Below are 18,809 nucleotides of genomic sequence, written 5' to 3'. Positions count from 1 at the left end.
CCCTTAGTTACTGTTGCTACGTCCGACAACTTCATCTGGGCAACAAGGTGGCGGTAACGTTAGTCACCACAACAGCGTGTCTGTAACATTAACGTTAGGTGTTTGTATCTTGAATAACAAAGTTAGCTAACATCCAGCCTCTAGTCAAAACATACAATCCTGACTTACGTGATAACTAAACTATCGCTAAGCTTGCTTGCTAGCACCTTGATTCTTCATTAATTAGGGTAGAGAACCGAAATCATAACCTAAAACAGCATAAAACTGTCTAACTAGTATAACTTCACAGTAAGGTTAAAAGCTAAATTTACCACAAAAGTGTACTTGTTGATCCTTGAGGGGTTTAGCTGACTGTGAGGACGTCCACACAGTTTAATCCAAAGAAGGCACTTGTCAGGATTTGACTTCGGTTTTGGGAAGGGAAAAAAACGGACACCCCCCTCCAACCTCTCTGGGAAACGCGTATCTGTGTTACAAATGCCCCAGGCACAACGTTTAACCATATTTTTGATTAAACTACGACGGTAATAGCCTGCCGAGACCAAAAGTATGAGACGCCTGTGTTAAAGTCATTGGAGCGCTGTGAAAAAGTGTCGGACCTCTGTGGGAGCTCGTTCTTGGCTGCGCTGTGATTGGTCAATCTACATTCTAGGGTGTGGCTTAGCCAAAGGCGAATTACTCACCCTCATGGTGCTCCAACCCCGTAAGACCTTCATTCATCTTCAGAACACAAATTAAGATATTTTCGATAGGCTTCTATCAACAACAAAAAACCCACTTCATTCAACTACTCCTCTTCTTCTGTGTGGGCCTCTGACGCGAGTTCACGAGAGGTTTCGCATGCGTGAAAACTGAGAAGCTTAAATACTAGCATCCAAGCTTGTTTATGGAAGTTAGCTAAGTTCACAGGTAGTTTATCAATTTTAAAATCACATCTCAACAAAAGATTTATACCACCCAACATATCAAACACATGTTTTGGAGCTGTATTATTGTTCCCGCCGGAGACGCCATGTCGCGGAGATTTCACCTTGCATTAAACCAAACACACCTTTTAGAACCATCATATGACCCTTTTAGAATTAAACACCTGGACACCGTTATGAAGACAATTTTAGGAAAATGTGCTTAATTTTAAAACGCTGACACTTTTTTTTATGCAAAACATATTTTCACATTTGTTTTTGATTTTTCGGGGTGAACCATGATTCAGACATGCTCTGCCTAGATTGAGCCGTATGTGTCTGAGAGCGAGCGTGTTAATTCAGCTCCACTCTCTGTCTTCCACCAATCCCTCTGGTTTTGCGTGACAGTAGAGGTCCGAATCAGGATTCCCTGTCCCCCCTTTCCTCCCCGGGGGGGTCACTGCCCCCTTCACTGGGGCAGAGCAGTCCTAACTGCCCCTCCACACCCAGCCCAGGTCAAGTCACAGCCAGGTGAGAGCAGTGGGACTCTCTCTCTCTCTCTCTCTCCGTGTGTCTCGGGTGACCCTGTCGGTGGTAGATTAACCAGCATGCTCTCTCTCTGGTGTTGGCCGGTGGTGGGTCTGATGGTCATGGCGGTAGGACTGCACTGACGTCAGTGTTGTCTCTCTTCTTCAGGCAGTTGCAGCAGCAGCAGGAGATAGACGGAGGGATCGGCAGAGATGCAGCCTATGAAACCAGTCAGGTGTCTCTTCCTCAGGTGAACACACTCTCCTTCTGCACCAGTGGTTCTCCAACTCGGCTCTGTGTTGTCAGAATGTGTGTTGTTTCATGAAAGCACCAGTTGACTGATTATTCAATTCACAAGTTTAAAAAAAAATGGTCACACCTCGGTTGTTCGTAGTCTTTTTTGTTGTTGGTCACACATTTATATTAGTTTTTAACTACTGTGTACTTACATTAAAATACAGTTGTTAGATACAGTGTACTTATTATGTTGATGTTCGTTCTGCTATTGAGGAGGATGCGGTTACCCAGTTAGAGACCGGTTTGATGGTATGGGTAGGTTTAGGGTTGGTTAAGATGTAAGAGAACGGGATTACACTTTATTTTAAGGTGTTATTGTTACAGTGTAATTATATATTTAAATACTGAGTAATATTAAGCAACTACATGCACCACAAGGTTAGGGTAGGATTAGGGTTTGGTTGAGGGTTAGTTGCGTGTAATTATGCATAATTTACTGTTATAAGTACATGTAACAAGGACACTGTAAAATAAAGTGTTACCGAGAACGGTCAACAGTGTAATTACAGACATTAATTACAGCTGTAATTACATACAGGTATTTTTTTCAATATAAGTACAATGTAAAAACATGTATGTACACAATAAGTGCCTTGTATCAAATTATTAATTTAAATGTTAGTACATAGTAGTTAGAGGCTTAATATAAAGTGGGATCTTGTTGTTTAAAGAAATGTTATAACACTAACTTCCTTGAGGTTGTAACAATAAAATTATGCACTCGTGAGAATTTGTGAAATGGTTCAGAAATGGCCGAACCGCCTAAGAGGGTGAACTAATTACAAAACATTAATTTATGATGTGAACTGTTTCTGCTGTCTCACTTCAGTAACAGAAGTCTACTCAAAATGTTAGTCAGTTTCTTCACTAAAAAAATCATATTACTTTTTCATGATCATCATCCTCTCATAATTTCCACTCTCTCTCTTTAACCCTAAAATGAAATGGCCTTTTTTTGTTACAGTACCTTTAAGATTGTATGTAAATGGTGAGCACTATCAGATTTGCTAACCTGTTCACATAGTGAAGCGAGTTAACAACACAACCTAATGACTGTCTCCATCTGTGTTTCTCTCAGGTTCCAGTGCAGACTGTAGGAGTAGTCAGTGCTGATCACAGTAAGACACAAACACACACGCACACACACACACACACACACACGCGCACGCACACACACACACACACGCGCGCGCACACACACACACACACACACACACACACACACACACACACACACATTACTGGGGCCCGTTCTTCTTACCTCGCTTAATACATCTGAGATGATTTGACAGATGCCAGATCTTCTAACCGTGATAACTATCTCTGGCTAATTTGGTTCTGCAAACGAATGTGCAGATTTGATTAAAATGTCTGGATTAAGTTGTCTGAGATTACTGCCCGTTCTTGTGTTCATTGGAAAGGGTGGATATATGGATACTCAAAAACATGATCAGCAATGCAGCGATTGGCTGACGGCAAGACAGCAACGTAATGGCATCATATTATAAAAGAACATCACACACCTGTGACAGAAAACTTGATCAATTTCAGGACCTAAATCTCTCAATGAGTAAAACTGACTGTTGCTTATATTATGATAGACTACACAACATTATAATATCATTATTATTATTTTAAGTTATTATCGTCCCTGGTTCATTAGCTACTCTTGTAAGAAAGTTGCAGTGGCTGGGACAGACATTTAAAGTATAAACTCCGCTTAAAAAGATGCAATCTGGTCCAGTTTACATGAAATAAGATTTGAGTTTACAATACAAAAACAGGTTTGAGTTTATGGACCTGTTGCCATGACAGCAACTCCGGGATGAGCTTCGAAGAACCTAACAATCAGACGTCAACCGTAAAATCCAGATAACGGAGTAATCCATGTATGAAGAACAGACACACATTCAGAATCAATGGAAACATAATTTGTTTACAAGTAAACTCTACAGAATAAGCTACTTTTTAATTTGCCCCATAAAATACTTTAAAATAATAAAATTAGATACATAAATGTATTATATTGTATTATTATTATATTACTTTATTACTTTGAGTGTGAACAGCACAAATCTTGTGAAATCTGATTCTGATTTGGGTCACTTCCATATGTGGTACTACATCAGATACAGGTCTGATGTTTTGCAGACTTTTACATCACCCTATTTCAACATTTGTCACAATTCTGCGCTTGATGGGAGCCACTCCAAAGATCTTACATACCGGTGGTTCTTTGGTCACTCTGTAAATATGGAAGGCGGCAGTGAAGTTAGTCAGTGGCGAGATGGTGAGCTGTTATTCTCATAAGCGTTACAGTGACAGCTCTATAAAAGCAAAACGTTGCTCTTTCTCCTGATCCTCGTCTGCGTCCTCAAACAAATTCGCTGGCTATAACCTTAACTTAAATGAGCGTGTAAATGCTGACGTTAGTAATCTCTGTTTAGTTGCGTATGATTTTGTGCTGCGTGCCGACTTTGTTGTTCTTCTGCACATGTGGGTTAGTTCAGGATCTGTTCCAACTCAAATTTTATATTAGCCACGTTTAGAAAATAATGTGAAATGCCAAACAAATAAATTGGATCTGAGTAATAAATCAGAATTGAGCTCTTTGACTTTTTAGTGACACACATCAAAAATGACTCAAAAGTTTGGTTTCGATAGTGTTTTTTTTTATTTCTAGCCCAGTCTCAATTCAGCGTCAGTGATTTAACACGTCTCTCTCTGTCTCCCTCAGACTCTAAGGCCGTGTCATCCAGTGCCTCCAGCGGACAGCAGGTTTACCCACCAGCGTCTTTCCCCAGTACTGCATGTCCCAGCGAGCCCTTCAGGTACCACACACACACCTCATCATTATCCTGCTGTTGGCATGGTCTTGCTCGCGCTCCTCTGACTGTGCTCTTCTCTGTTCTCAGGTCAGCAGCGATGGCCCAGCAGATGGTGCCGGTGTCTCATTCAGCGGGTCAGATGCTGGCGCAGATGTCCCGTCAGAGCACGCCCTCTGGAGTCCCCGTCAGCAACAACAGCCCCATCCAGGCCCCGGCGGGACCCTCTGCGCCCCCGGGAGTCTGGTCTGCCGCACGACCTTCCTTCAACACACAGGTAGACATTTCATGCCTGTAGGGCAGACCTGGGCATTGTATGGTTGTATCACATCAGGCCCTCTGGCTATCCTTGACCGGCCCGCCTGAAGTATTTGGTAAATTAGAGCTGGAGTCCATAATTTTTATTTTTTTTTAATTTACAAAAATGATATATTGAGCGAGAACATCATGAATACATTTTCCAATCATGAATAACTATGGTACACCTATAATCAGTGTTTATATTCGGCCTATTTTAGGCCGGTCGGGTTAACCGCTGCAGAGTAGCCCAGTGCCTGCGTGACTCGTCATAGACATGAGAGAAGTGGCTCCGGCTGCAATGTTCTTCCGCAAGACGCATGCAGTTCTGTTTATTAACCACTAGAGTGCCAAAAGTTATGGGCTGCTGCTTTAAAAGTCAAGGCAACTGATTTTTCTACATAAATGCCAACACTGGGGCTTTTTTTTTATATATATATATATATATATAGTTAATGTGATGCTGGTCTTTGAAATACTTGCTTTTTTGTTGATGCTAGATTTTGAAACAGAGCAAAAACAGCCTTTTGAAAACTGTTTTTGTGAATGTTCATTAAATAGTGATAATTGTGTGCTCCACATTTTCATTTCATTCATTTCCTGTTTTTTTTATAAAGAGAAATAATATATTGGGAAGAACTGAGTTAAGTGTATTGGTCCGTCCCGCTACAACCGCCCAAGTTTCTATGTGGCCTCTTGGGTAAATTAATTGCCCACCCCTGCTATAGGGGGTGCGAAGATACTGCAGGAAAAAGAAAAAGAAAAACAGCCGTTGCATCGGCGTTCAAGTGTGTGTGAATAGCGGTTAGCTATAAAAAAAAACGTTGTTTTTATTGGCGCCAGATTTTTTTAAAGGTTTGAAAACCACTGCTATAGGGAGAGCGTTTTTTTTGTTTTTGTCCAGTTACTGTATTTTTGACTGTATACTGTTTTATGCTTGGTAAAAAAAACAAAACAAAAAAATAATTATTCCAAACTTTTGCCTGGTAATGTATATTATTGATTCCTTCACTGTACGTAGAGTGTTAATGCCCATTTTGTTGTAAATACTCTTTGTCCAGCAGGTGGCAGGTCAAGTTGGGAAAAGTCAGTCATCTCAGTTTAACATGGGTGGTTTCAGCTCCGCCCCAACATCTTCCACTTCCTCTTCCTTTGGCCAGATGGGCGGAGCTTCTGCTTCAATGGCAAACGCATCAAGTTACCAACAAATAAACAATCACACCAACCCCTCAACTAATGGATATGGTAAATATTTTGCAGCATATTTATAAAAATAAACCGTTGTCCCTGTTCCAGCTCTCAGTTTTGCTCTTGCTCTTTCGTTTAGGTGACGTTAGTCAGATGGCAGCGCAGTTCAGCTCCAGGCCAGCAGAGGGAGTTGCAGGGTGGCAGCAGTGGCAAAACCAGCCACACACGCAAGGCACTGCAGACACACACCCGCAGTCTCAAAACAACCAGCCAGAGATGTTTCAAGTGAGTGAGGAACACACCCAAGTTGAATCATTTACTGTACGCTTTACCTGTTCGCCACAGCTCTCAAATCGCATTCACACTTGGACATATTCAAACAGGTTTGATGTCAGAAACAGAAAAAAACACTGAAGCAAGGGTCACATGACTTAGCCAGGGAGGTTTTAAAATCAGGTTTATAAAATGGAAGGTCATATAGTGTTCATAATTAAAAGACCTGCATTGTGGCACTTTCATTGTATGTGTAAGAGCAGCATGAACATTCTGCTAAACGTCACTGACAAAATAAACCCCTACATGTTTGGACCACGAGTAAACGATGACGGGATGGTCATTCTGCACGGTTCATTCCTTTAACATCCCTCCCTCTTTCTCTTCTTCAGGATGTTCTCTCCATATTGGATCAGACCGGCAGCTTCGGGAACGACGACTTCGGAGAGATGCCCATGTTTCCTCCTTTCCCCGAGTGATCCCTCTTTTCTCCGTCAGTTCCTTCACTCACTGTTGCTCTCTTATGTGCCATTTCTTACTCTTTTAACCAAATGGACAGCAGGGTCGGACAGAATGGAGGCACAGGGGGATCTAGAGAAAGAGACGGATGTGTTGTGAGAACGGAAGTTATAAGCCATAATGTGAGGATACAGGAGGGAGACAGAGACGGCGTAGCACACAGACAGACAGACAGGCGTTGTTGAAATGTGTTCACTTTGAAACCACGCACACTTGCACACTTCTAGCACAAGCGGTCCCAACACTGTCTCTGCCGTACACGCACATACTTAAGATTTTTTGCTGGCGATGAGGAGGGTTAGTTTGCCCTATAAACACACACACACACACACACACACACACACACACACACACACGTGCACACAAAGGCAGTCTCGTCTGTCTGTCTCTGACTGTGATTGTGTACTGATTGCACTGCCTCTTTTCTAATGCCATGTGACATTTTGATCCCGATGATAAAATGTGTCAGTAAGTCGTTCAGAAATGCGTCCAGATCAGATGTGTTGGTCGGGTTCGTCGTTGTCTGGAAAGCAGAAGCCGAGGCATTTTTTTCTTCTTTTTTTTTTTTTCTTGTTTTTTAAGAGCTGCTTTTGTTGAAGAACGGGCTCCCTTTCAGTTGATGACTTGGAATTTGAATTGAATTGGCCTGACAGGATGTTGAATCGGAAAGACAGGAAGATTAAATAAATTTTTACTGAATTGGAATTTTGCACATTAAAGGCTGGCATTTACTCACCTTTATGAGCGTCTGTCTTCTGCTGAAGATAGTTTGAAGAACGTCGGTAACCAGACAAGTTGATGGACCCCACCTGACATGCATATGCAAGTCATTTGAGACCAGAAACTGTTTGGTTATGAAAACACTCTTCAAAATATCTTCAACAAATACAGGTTTGGAACAACATGAGGGTGAGTAAATCCTATCCCTTTAAATCCAAATCTCTATAAACATTGATTTTTTTTAATATCAACTAATGTTTCTGGAAATACTTTTTGTGTATGATGTTTATAGGCAATACATCCTGCAGAATGAAATATGTACAACTACTTGAAATTGTATTGCATTTTAAATGTTACTTCTCTAAATGTAGCTCGCTATTCTGCATCCTGTTTGCTACCTCAATTCAGATGGAGCATTTAAAGTCATGTTGGTGCAGTATAACAGACGCTGATGCAGTAAGACTCCTCAGATGTTCTGCAGCTTTAAAGTGGACAGACGCACTTCTGTCCGACCGCGTGTTTGGCCTGTGCCGAAGAGCTTTCACTCAGGCCTGTTTTTGTAAAATGCAATGGAAAAAGATAGAAATCAAGCAATAATCTGTCTCGTCCCAAGCCATCTTTATTGCTATCCTAAGTATTGTTATCATAATGTTGTGTTTTAATACGGAAAAGAAGAAACCTATCATGCTTAATCTGGACTGTCCATGTTTTGCTGTTGGGATCCATTTGGAAGTCGCTATTCCGAATTGGTTTTGTAGAAATATTCCAGAACTTCTTTTGGCAGGTTTGATTATTGAATTGTTTATTTTCTTTTGATCTTTTTAATGACATGTTTGCTCTTGAATGTGGGTGTCTTTTTCAGTAGTTTTGTGCATCAAAATCAGAAAACAGATCCCCCCCCCCCCCCCCATCTCCCATCTTTTTTTTCATCCAGATTTTCACAAAGTTCTGTACAACATATATAAAAACAAATATATAATGTATGTATATGAAATATTAAAGAGAACTGTTTGGGTTTTTGTATTAAAATGCTATTATCAAAAAATCATTTGTTGGTGCTTTCATTTTAACTCATTGGTCACTTTTTTGACAAGTCATAGACGTTATAAAAACGAACAAGCACAGGACGTATTATTTCGTGTTTTTATCACATTAAAAGAGATAATGCTATAAACAGCCAAAATTGTGTTTCGTAATAGCAGAAGGATCAGATATTTAAGCAAATCACAAGTTTTATTTTTCAAAATGTATCACTGTCTAAGTAGATAATGCCTATGAATAATACTTTCATTATATTAATGTCCAAATATTGCTTCCCAGATAATGTGGTATATAATTCTTGATATAGACAAGGTTTGAACAAAATCTGAGACACCCTGTAACTCCATTTTAACCCAGAAGACTCTGACAGTGCACAGGCACCTGCCTGATAAAAAGCCTATATTAATTGAAATAAAATAAAAATATTTCATTGCCAAGACATATACATTTATATACTGGAATAGAGCAGTGTAAATATTGCATAAGGCCATCCTCAACCTTCAGTGTCTCCCACACATAGACTCATTCGTGGCGGTGCGCCACAGAAACAACACCGGCCGCCACATAATGCGTTTCGTAATAATAATAAAAAATTATGTCTGATGTAGATGACTGCTGCGCTTGCGATAGGGCGCATATTACTGAGAGAACGAGCAGAGAGAGAGAGAGGCCCGGTCGCGCGCACACCCTCACCGTCTTCAAACTGTCTTGCTCTCTCTCGCTCCCTCGCGCATATTAATCAAAATCAATTGAGAATTGACACGATGGTAAAAGATCGGAAGACCGAAATTTCACGTGGAGCATTCGGATATTTTTTTCCTGAATTACCGGCACTGGGTGTGAATTGTGCTTAAAAAAAAACAAAAAAAAAAAACACTTTCAATAAACAAAATAAAACCTGTTTTCTGTTTTGACAACTCTTGTGCGATGTCCTAACTGCCGGGATAATCACACAACGCTATAAGTCCGCTAATGACACGTCCGATTTGCGAACTAATGACTCCTTTGAACCGATTCCATTAAATGAATGGTTAAAACAACTGATCTGTCCAACACTGAATCGGTGTATAACAAATCAGTAACACTTTACAATAATAATAATTTTTTATTAATATTCAATATAATCTGTGGGAAACACTGACCTTACAGTAGGCTACTTGTATGACACTCCATCTGACATGATTTCTGTTCAACAATAATGATTGTTGTTATGCACTGGGCTAACGTTTGCAGGTTTTAATTTGCAGGTAGTTAACGTTACAGTTACTGTGCTGTAACTCTGGCTATGTTCACATATTCCACAAATGAACGTGCCATAACGGACATATGCAATACTAACATTATATTATCACCGCTGTGCTATGACACGCGTTTATTTCAATGGCTTGCGCCGCGTGAGGACGTTTTGTTGCTGCGTCGACCATTGGCGAGCTTGCATGCATGCCGCGGTCAAAGTTAAAAATAGTTCAACTTTTGCCGCTGCGCTGTGACGATTACCCGCGCGGCCAATAAAAACGGGGCATCCAAAAAACGCGGAAATCAAAATTAAAACTCCGCCTACTTTTGCTCTGGCAAGCGTAGCGCAAACCGCTCTATCTACATATCTACAAGGGCTACATTTTATTTCTCCATTTAATAAACGTATTTGTTGTGAAAGAAATACAGTTACATTTTCAAGCATTTTATCCAAAATTTAAGCACTTTTCAAACTTTGAAAACACAACATCAAAATTCAAGCATTTTCAAGGATTTCAAGCACCTGTACGAACCCTACATTAAGAATAATAATGAACCCAACATTCAAGCAAATGCTGCCTGCGAGTTGGCACGAAAGTAAAATTAGAAGAATGTGGACCATCGAAATAAAGTGTAACCCTTTTAAGAACTGATCACTGAAAGGTTCTTTAGGGAACCCAAAACTGTTCTTCTATGGCATCACTGTGAAGAAAAAAATACCTTTATAATATAAAGGATTGATCCATGACCTACACTATATGCAGGTAAATATAGTTCATGGATCAATCCTTGTAGATTTAAAGCTTTCAGTTGCCAGCGACATCCATTTGATCTCCATCAATCATTGTCCTGACGCAGTGTGTCATTTCCTGCGGTCTGAAATCGGTCAGTGTCCAGTTCTTCATCATCACCTGTTGCCGGAAACACGTGGAGCGGAATCTAGCGTTTCTGACGTTTTAATGCCATATAAGGCCTGATCGTTACCAAACTCCTGTTTAACTATTCATCGAGGACACAGGTGCCAAGTGTTGGTGTGTATGTCTCTCAGACCAAAGGAAGACATGCTAATACCGGAGATAAGAGAACACGTATCCCTGACCAACGGCTGCGGGGTGAGCCACCGACACGATCAGCCATCACCACCCATCAAGGTATTTCTTTTAAACGTGTTCGTGTTGCATTGGTCGCGTATAACATTTCGAGATCGAATGCAATTCAGCAGCTTGATTTACTTTCCAACGTGTTGTTATGAAAAGTCCCCCAAATGGATGAAGAAAAGACTGTTGTGTGCGGGAATGTGAGACGCATCTGATACAGAACTGACTAGCAACTGTTCGACACCAACAGAAGCACAACACGACCGACTAGGGTTGCTTTGGACAGGAACAAGAGGGAATTTATGTGGACAGCATTTCAAAGGCATGACCACATCAGCCTCATGTCTTGTGAGTTTGTGCTTTTCACTCTGACTTACTAATAGAGTGGATTCCTCAATCATGGACCTTCCTCCTCCGATGTCTCAGCTGGACGTTGATGTGGATTTGGGCTTCGCTCTCTTCTTCTTGGTCCTGCTGTGTGTGTTTCTGCTGGTTACGATGGTGCGTTGCGCTCAGATGGTTCTGGATCCGTACAGCTCCATCTCTGCGTCAACCTATCAGGAAGAGATGGAAGAGGAGGGATGAAGGTTCAATCAATGGATGCATTAAACTTGTGATGGAGGACAATTGGATTGTAGCAAAGCTATACACACACAATCTAACCCTCTTGGATTTCTCTTGGAGCTCAGCCTGGAAAAGGGATCGGAGATGCATTCTGCCAATCATCGGGCGCAACTAAATAAATAAAACTGATGTGGTTGGCTGACAGGGGAAACATGGCAGTGGCTCACTGAATATTATTTTATTTGTGGTTCAGTGAGTCTTAACTGTGTGAACTGTTGTGCCGTGAAACTCAAAACCACACGGTGTGGATCTTGTTACACTTTTCCAGGTGATCACATGGCAATAATGAAACCGTGAGCTTTCCTCACATAACTAAATGTGAAATACTTTGAATAGAGTTTGAATAAGTGTTTTAATTAGTTAATGTGCTTATAGTACATGCTTTTATTTTTGCATGTTGACTGGCAGCACAATAATAAAAATGTTTTATTAAAAGAAAAGGTGTTATTCAGTATTTTTAAGGAGAGGTATTATGATGAATACAGTCTTTTCCTTTTCTTTAATCAAAATCAAACTACAATATATTATGATGCACATATACAAATATGATCAATTAGAAAAAAATCATTTATATATATATATGAAGACTTCAGATGCAAACGCCATGACTAAGTGCCATCTGAAATTTCCTTCTAGAATGATCATTTTTATCAAGCTTGTATGTTTATGTTCACTTATTTCACTTAAATAGCAATGAAAATTACCTATTAATTGTCATTAAAGTGAAATTATTGAACTTAAATATACGAGCTTGATAAAAAATGATCAAAAATTAAAATTTCAGAGGCTTTTGCATCTGAACTCTTCATATATACACATATACATACACACACCGGATATAGTTAATTGTTTACACATATTTAAAAGGACAATATGTAACATTTTTGGATTTGTTATACATTTTGTTGATTTGTGTACGTACTTTATCCCAAATGTTTCCACCAATGTTTAAATCCCGAGAAATCTGCTTCTTTAACCAGTGCCATTGCGTCGCCAGTCGATTACCAGGGAAACACTAAAGATGCTTTAATATATTATGTTCTTTATTAGGTGAGCAAGTGTTTGGACACATTTTATGGAAAGGTTAGATTTTTGCGAATTTTTTGAAGGAAAGATCAAAAGGATAAACAATGCAGATTTATTTTTTACAGCCATTTTTTATCATATTTATCAGGGGTGCCATCAATTTTGACCACCACTGTAGCTCAACACTGTTTGGTCGACGATATTGGATTTTTGATGGCCGATATCTTAGAGAGCAGGGTGGCCGATATAAAGCACATATATGTGTATGCATTTATGTAAAAATGAATGCGTTTACACACGCGATTAATTTCAGTTTAACGCTTTAAAAACATTTAACGCAATCAACGCAGTATCCGTTTTTTCCCGTCATCCTTTGGCTAGCATTAATATATGATCACGCTCTTATTCAAGCAAATAAATGAAATGAAGTCTTAAATGTACGTAAAGATTTGTGAAATAGGATGTGCGTCAGGTCTTAAAGTGACCTAATTAAACCCGCTGCTGTAATGTGTCATTAAGGATAACCACGAACAAAAGACGGAAAAGCACTCGCTGCTCTTGACTGAATAACATTTGTAGCTTTAAGAAGGGTTCATCTATATTTAAATTATAATTTATGCAGTGAAGACTGTAAAGTTTTTGATAACTTTCTGTATATATCCTGCAAATACTATGAGATCTAAACATCATTGGTTCTAGTGTGTCAAACACTGTAGCCTTGTGTTATTTAAACGATATGATCTTATGTATGCGTGTTGATCAGTGTTAAGAAAATAAATGTCTAAATTGGACCGTTTGAAGGAAGCACTCACCCGTCCATCTCGTAATGGCTTTTACAAGTCAGGATGGGCAAGTGACGGATGCTTGGCCAGGTTTGATGGTTCTTCATCAGTTTTATAAGCAAAATAATTCCACATTTCACTTCTACTGCCCTCTTTATTAAATAGTTTCGGTCGTGCTGAGTGAGATTCAAACTCCTTCATCCATTTTGTTCCTTTTAAACTAGGGACGGGATTTAAACTAGGGACGATAATGAATTAAAACACTAGGATAACTGGGCTGGGTATCATTTAGGGCTGTGCCGGTGAACTTGTGGCTGAGTAGCACCGGTGGCGGTCCGCCAAAACCAATTTTTTTTGTACGTGAATGATGTTTTACGTGAATATTATGACACAAGTGAAGCACAAAGCTTTGTTTACAAAATAAATAATTATAGGTTAGCATTTAAATGTTACATTGCAGCCATGGAAACATTTGGATTCGTGCCGAATGAGAGATACGTCACATGAGCCCGTATATTAACGCTTGGTCGGTTTTGTATTAGATTCAGATTATTTTATTTAGTGCCATGTCAGCATTCAAGGCTATTTTCATGGCAAAATACAAATATCATATAACTACAATAAAAAAAACAAACAAACAAAAACAGCAAGATTTATTATACAAGATTTTTAAAATTAACATATGATAAAAAAATCGAAAACCTTCAGGCATAATCTTACTAAATAAGTCCTTAAAGGTACAATATGTAAGAATTTTGCATTAAAATATCCCATAATCCCAAGGCCAGTGTTATATATTTTGTTAAGTTGATTACTTACAATATCCCAAATGTTTCCAACTATTTTTAAATCGTGAGAAAATTGTGATTTTAACCAAGGAAACGGGGCGTTAGAGCAGGGGTGACTTGCGTCACATCCGCGTTACCCTCGGTTTCCGCTCGTACTGCGTGGAGTCCTGGACAAATGCGGAAGTTGTAGTTGTAGCGTCTATCAAGCAACAAACGTTAGCTTGTTTCGTGCAGTCGTTATGGAACACAATTATTCTTTACCGATTGCAGCTGGTTCTGTTGACAAAGCATGCTTAATTTTATATTTTCCAAATGTAGCATTCGGTAATAGTTATGTTTATGTAAGGAAAGTATTATTGCTTTAGGTTTGTGTTTAGTTTATTGACATTGTTTATCACGTCTGGTGTTTATGGCCATGTAAATAAATATAGCATGTGTTATACATAAAGATTAATCAGTATTTTGGCAAATGATGTGGGTATGTTCGAATGTACTTTTACAAAAATTGTTTAGAACACGTAAAACTGCGCCGCGTTATCACAACAATGAATTCGACATACAGTAACATCTATGATAACCAATTTAGTATTAAACCTTACTTTTCTTGCGGTTAATTCATTTTAATGAAATAAAAGTGTGATGAGGTTTAAGAGTCAGGAAGGAAGAAGACAGGGGTCGGCGAGACTGGGACTCGTACTTTATTAAAATAAAGCAAAACAAACAAAAGTCGTGCACAACGCGCATTCACCGTGGCAACCGCGACGTCACAAAACAGTTCAAAAATGAGAGCTCGGATCCACCGCTTTTCTTTCTCTGCGTCCAATTTTCTCTCCAGTCTCTCGTTCCAGCGCGCGGCTTATAAGCGGTCTCTCCGCCGATCACAGCAATAAGACACAGGTGTTCGTCACTTGCACTTGACCTACTTGCGGGACGCTCGTCTCTTCTCTCTCCCATTACAGACCGCGCTGAACCACGCCCCCCTCGCCACAAAAAGCATGTCATTATAAAAATAAAACTTAACCTCATCCATGAACATGATTTTTCGATTCCCGTCTGACTGATTTACATCCACGGTGGAGTTTAAAATGACAGTTCCCATCATTCCACGCTCCTTCACATCGTCATCAAGCTACGCCGTTGTTGTTGTTTGGAATGTAGCGCCCTCTAGCGGCAAAAAATTATTGCATATTGTACCTTTAAGTGAGGTAACTTCATAAAAGAGCATTCTGCTTGTATTAAGTCCAGGACAATCTAATAAAATATACAGATAAGGGAATCTTACAAAACATGCCGGTTGCCGGAGCCCTGCTGGAGCAGCTCTAAATATTCACTGTGCTATTAAATTAAAGATAAAATATGATAGAGCAATATTATGACCAGTGAAAGTAACAGTAGCTCCTACAATACATTATAACAGGCACATGAAAATAACCGAAGGAACTGTCTATTTGCTAAGTCAACTAATTTGATTCATATTCTTTTGGTTTCAATGCCTAATATTTAAAAAGATTAAAAATGAAATGAAAATACAAGTATCGATAATCTGTATCGGCAAGTAAAAATAAAAGTATCGGTATCACTCGTTCTGAAAAAAGTGGTATCGGTGCATCCCTAATTTAAACTTTATCAGCTGGAGACCCAAGTTTGGTTTGAAGAGGAAAAACGTACCAAGCACAATACACTCTCACCATTCCTGATTTCTAACACACACTCACAGTGTTTGGCTGATCAGAGCAGAAACTAAAGCTGATGCTCTCCGTATGTTTTTCCATCGTCTTCGGGCGTGTTCATATGCAAATTGCGTGAGCTTATTTTGTCCTTTAGATCAAAAGATCTGAAAAACACATACGTTTACCCGCCCATAGACCCTCCCCTCGGAGAAATCAGGACAGAAGTGATCGGAAGTGGACAAAAGAGACGGATTAAAAGTTAAACACCAGGTGTGAACGGGAATGTGTCTCCCTCGTCTACTTGTGATCCGATCGACCAAAAACGCATCTTAGCACCAGGTGTAAACAGAGCCAAAGATGCCCTGACATTTTTCAACATGTCTGAAGTTTTTGAGTGTTTACATCCAAGTAAAACTAATCTCTACCAAATACAGACTTACTTTTCTGTCCTCTTGAGTGATATCAGGCTCATAGGTGTCATCTGACGATTGTTTTTGAGGTTCATGTTGAGCTGTCACTGTCTTCCATGCGTGGCCTTTTAATTGGTGTTGACGTGAGACGTGGAGGTTCGACACTTGTGCCGACATTATCGGCGTAACAAGCGATGCCAATAGAGCGGCCTAAAGGCTTCACTTGAACCGCTGGAATTTTCAACACACACATTTGACAATCAAACCCATGAAACAGCACAAGAATACGATTCCCAGCTAATGCAATGAAGATAAACATAGCTAGAAGCATGTAACTTTACCTTTACTCCGTCTTTTCAGCTTTTGTGTTACTGTTTGGATCGAGGCACTCTTCTTCAAAGATGGAGCGTCACATTGACAGGCCACATCTCTGGTTAGGAGCTGTATAACAGGAATGGTATTACAGTATGATATGGGTACAATGCCACAATAGATGATGTGCAGGTCTGCCAACTTTTGAGTTCAACTTGTGAGTGAGAGTTATTCCTAAGTGGTGGGGTTTACCGGTTTTAGAAACAGAGCTTACGATTCGATTTCAAACTTGATTCAATTATCGATTTATTTGGATATATACATATAAATTTTTTTCAAGGAAATAAATCTCTCAACTAATTTTGGAAACTATACAGGGAACCCTGTTGGAACATTATTATTAAAGGTCATTAATAATTGGTTTATATGTGCGTGTGTGTATTCAATTGTAGGCCCCTTTTTTATAACAACATTGTAATAGTAACATTTTAAATGTAAAATATATGTAATATAATGCATATAATTAACAAAATACTCGTCTTTACATTGTTCTCGATAACTATCGAGTTTATGGTAATGTAATGGCTTTTCTGAGGTAAATATAACGTGAATATTGTTGCTTTTTTCTTTTTTGCTTCATTCCGCGGATGAAACAATAATTGAGCGATTTGAGATATGATTGAGAAATGTAAGTTGTACTGTATTTTTTAAACACACCCTCCAAAAAAAATCATAGTTTATTGACATGAAGTTCTGTTGGCAGCCCTGTAAGACGATGTTCAACGTCTGAGGAGCGGGGTTGTTGGGTAGTTTCACTTACCGTCGAACTTTGTGGGGAACCAACTGTGTAGACTGACGGGACAGCCGTGTCTGTTAATGACAGATATCTCACAAAACCCATTTCGTGTTGTGTCCAGTTTCTGAAGCATTCGCGCGTGAAGTGCTTTGAACACAGCCGCGACCTCTCTGATATCGCTCCTTCCTCGAAATGCAAAAACTCTAGCCATCGGGACCGCAACCAGGGGGTTTTAGGGATTGGGAAAAGTGTTTCGGGAGAGCCACAACCAAAAACGCATCTCCTCGACATCATCTCCGCTTGACGTCATGCTTCGTTTTTCGCGCGCTCGCCCGTAAAACTGACTGACGTCACCAGAGCACCAGAGGGGAAGTGCATTTTCAGATTTTGATTAAAGATTACGAAAACAAACAAAATGTCGGTTGACTTGCATGGATGATTTGTTTAGTACAAAACTAGGCTGCGTTCCAGTACAAAGTGTCATGCCCTTCACTCGCTAACTTCATAGAGAGCCTAAGTCCCTCCCCTCCGCTTCCGGCTCATGGGACCTTACTTCGGAAAAAATATGGTAGTCTTGTGTCTTGGCGAGAGACAACTTATCTTTTTATTCCGTCTGATCTGTGCCCTGAATTACACATATGATGTTTGTCAATTTAAAAGATAATTATGAAAGTCAAGAAAGTCGCAGTTTGTCATAAAACAGAAGAGTAACATTTAGTTTTATGTGAAAATCGCTCAATGAACTACATCTCTCGTCTCGCACTATATGTACGTCACAAGTGTGCAGTCTGGTACAAAACACTCAGGCATGACGGCGTAACGTCAGAGAATGTAGACGGGCTCTGGTAACGTTACGATTATAAGGTAAGACTATAGAAAAAATGACAGACGTTAGCTTCAGTATTCATTGAGAGAAAAGGTATGACGTCACATGTGCGCCTTTTGGGTTTGTAGTCTTTGTAATTACGTATTTTCACAGTCTTATACCTCAACAGTTTTACATCAAACTGCGACTTTCTTGACTTTAAAATGTGTCTTTTAAATTGATAAACATCATATGTGTAATTCAGGGCACAATTCAAACGAGATCAACATAATTTGTTGTCTCGCGCCATTGACTACCATACAATATTTTCCGAAGTAAGGTCCCATGGTGGTCTCTCTAGAGCCTAAGTCCCTCCCCTTCCGGTAGACCACCATGGGACCTTACTTCGGAAAAATATTGTATGGCAGTGGGACGTCCTGACCATAGACTGTAAAAAAAGATGGACGACGCCCCTTCCATTGGTCCTGACCTCTATGGTCCTGACTTATGGTCCTGACCTGGTCCATAATCACCATAATTGGCCCTTGATCACTTGGAATCAGCCATGGAGTTGATTTATTATTTCAATAAAAAAAAAAAATCCCTTTAAGAATTTAATGCAGTATCATTATTACACTTAAAAGAATTGCATACAATTTAGTTAGGCATG

General features: G+C 39.6%; 1 protein-coding gene and 1 long non-coding RNA gene across 3 annotated transcripts in view; one reads left to right on the top strand and one right to left on the bottom strand.

Moving 5' to 3' along the window:
* Positions 1-8,591, top strand: part of arnt (aryl hydrocarbon receptor nuclear translocator) — a 30,877-nt gene extending 22,286 nt beyond the window's left edge. The window contains exons 14-20 of one of the 2 annotated variants that reach the window (XM_084386089.1): positions 1,602-1,683; positions 2,809-2,848; positions 4,468-4,561; positions 4,646-4,832; positions 5,917-6,097; positions 6,180-6,325; positions 6,706-8,591. In XM_084386089.1, the coding sequence (XP_084242215.1) occupies positions 1,602-1,683; positions 2,809-2,848; positions 4,468-4,561; positions 4,646-4,832; positions 5,917-6,097; positions 6,180-6,325; positions 6,706-6,792 (817 nt within the window). In that variant the 3' untranslated portion in view covers positions 6,793-8,591. Of the gene's footprint in view, positions 1-1,601; positions 1,684-2,808; positions 2,849-4,467; positions 4,562-4,645; positions 4,833-5,913; positions 6,098-6,179; positions 6,326-6,705 lie in introns of both variants that reach the window. The other variant, XM_084386088.1, reaches the window with a different exon arrangement.
* Positions 6,344-17,890, bottom strand: LOC311276439. Its single transcript, XR_014625065.1, has 5 exons — positions 17,359-17,890; positions 16,568-16,667; positions 16,257-16,457; positions 11,304-11,480; positions 6,344-6,904 (listed from the first exon to the last, which is right to left on the bottom strand). It is a non-coding gene; the product is annotated as an uncharacterized lncRNA (long non-coding RNA).
* Between the last annotated feature and the right edge of the window lie 919 nt (positions 17,891-18,809).

This window comes from Rutilus rutilus (assembly GCF_951802725.1).
Source record: "Rutilus rutilus genome assembly, chromosome: 17".
Lineage (NCBI taxonomy): Eukaryota > Metazoa > Chordata > Actinopteri > Cypriniformes > Leuciscidae > Rutilus > Rutilus rutilus.
This window is presented reverse-complemented; position numbering and strand designations above follow the sequence as displayed.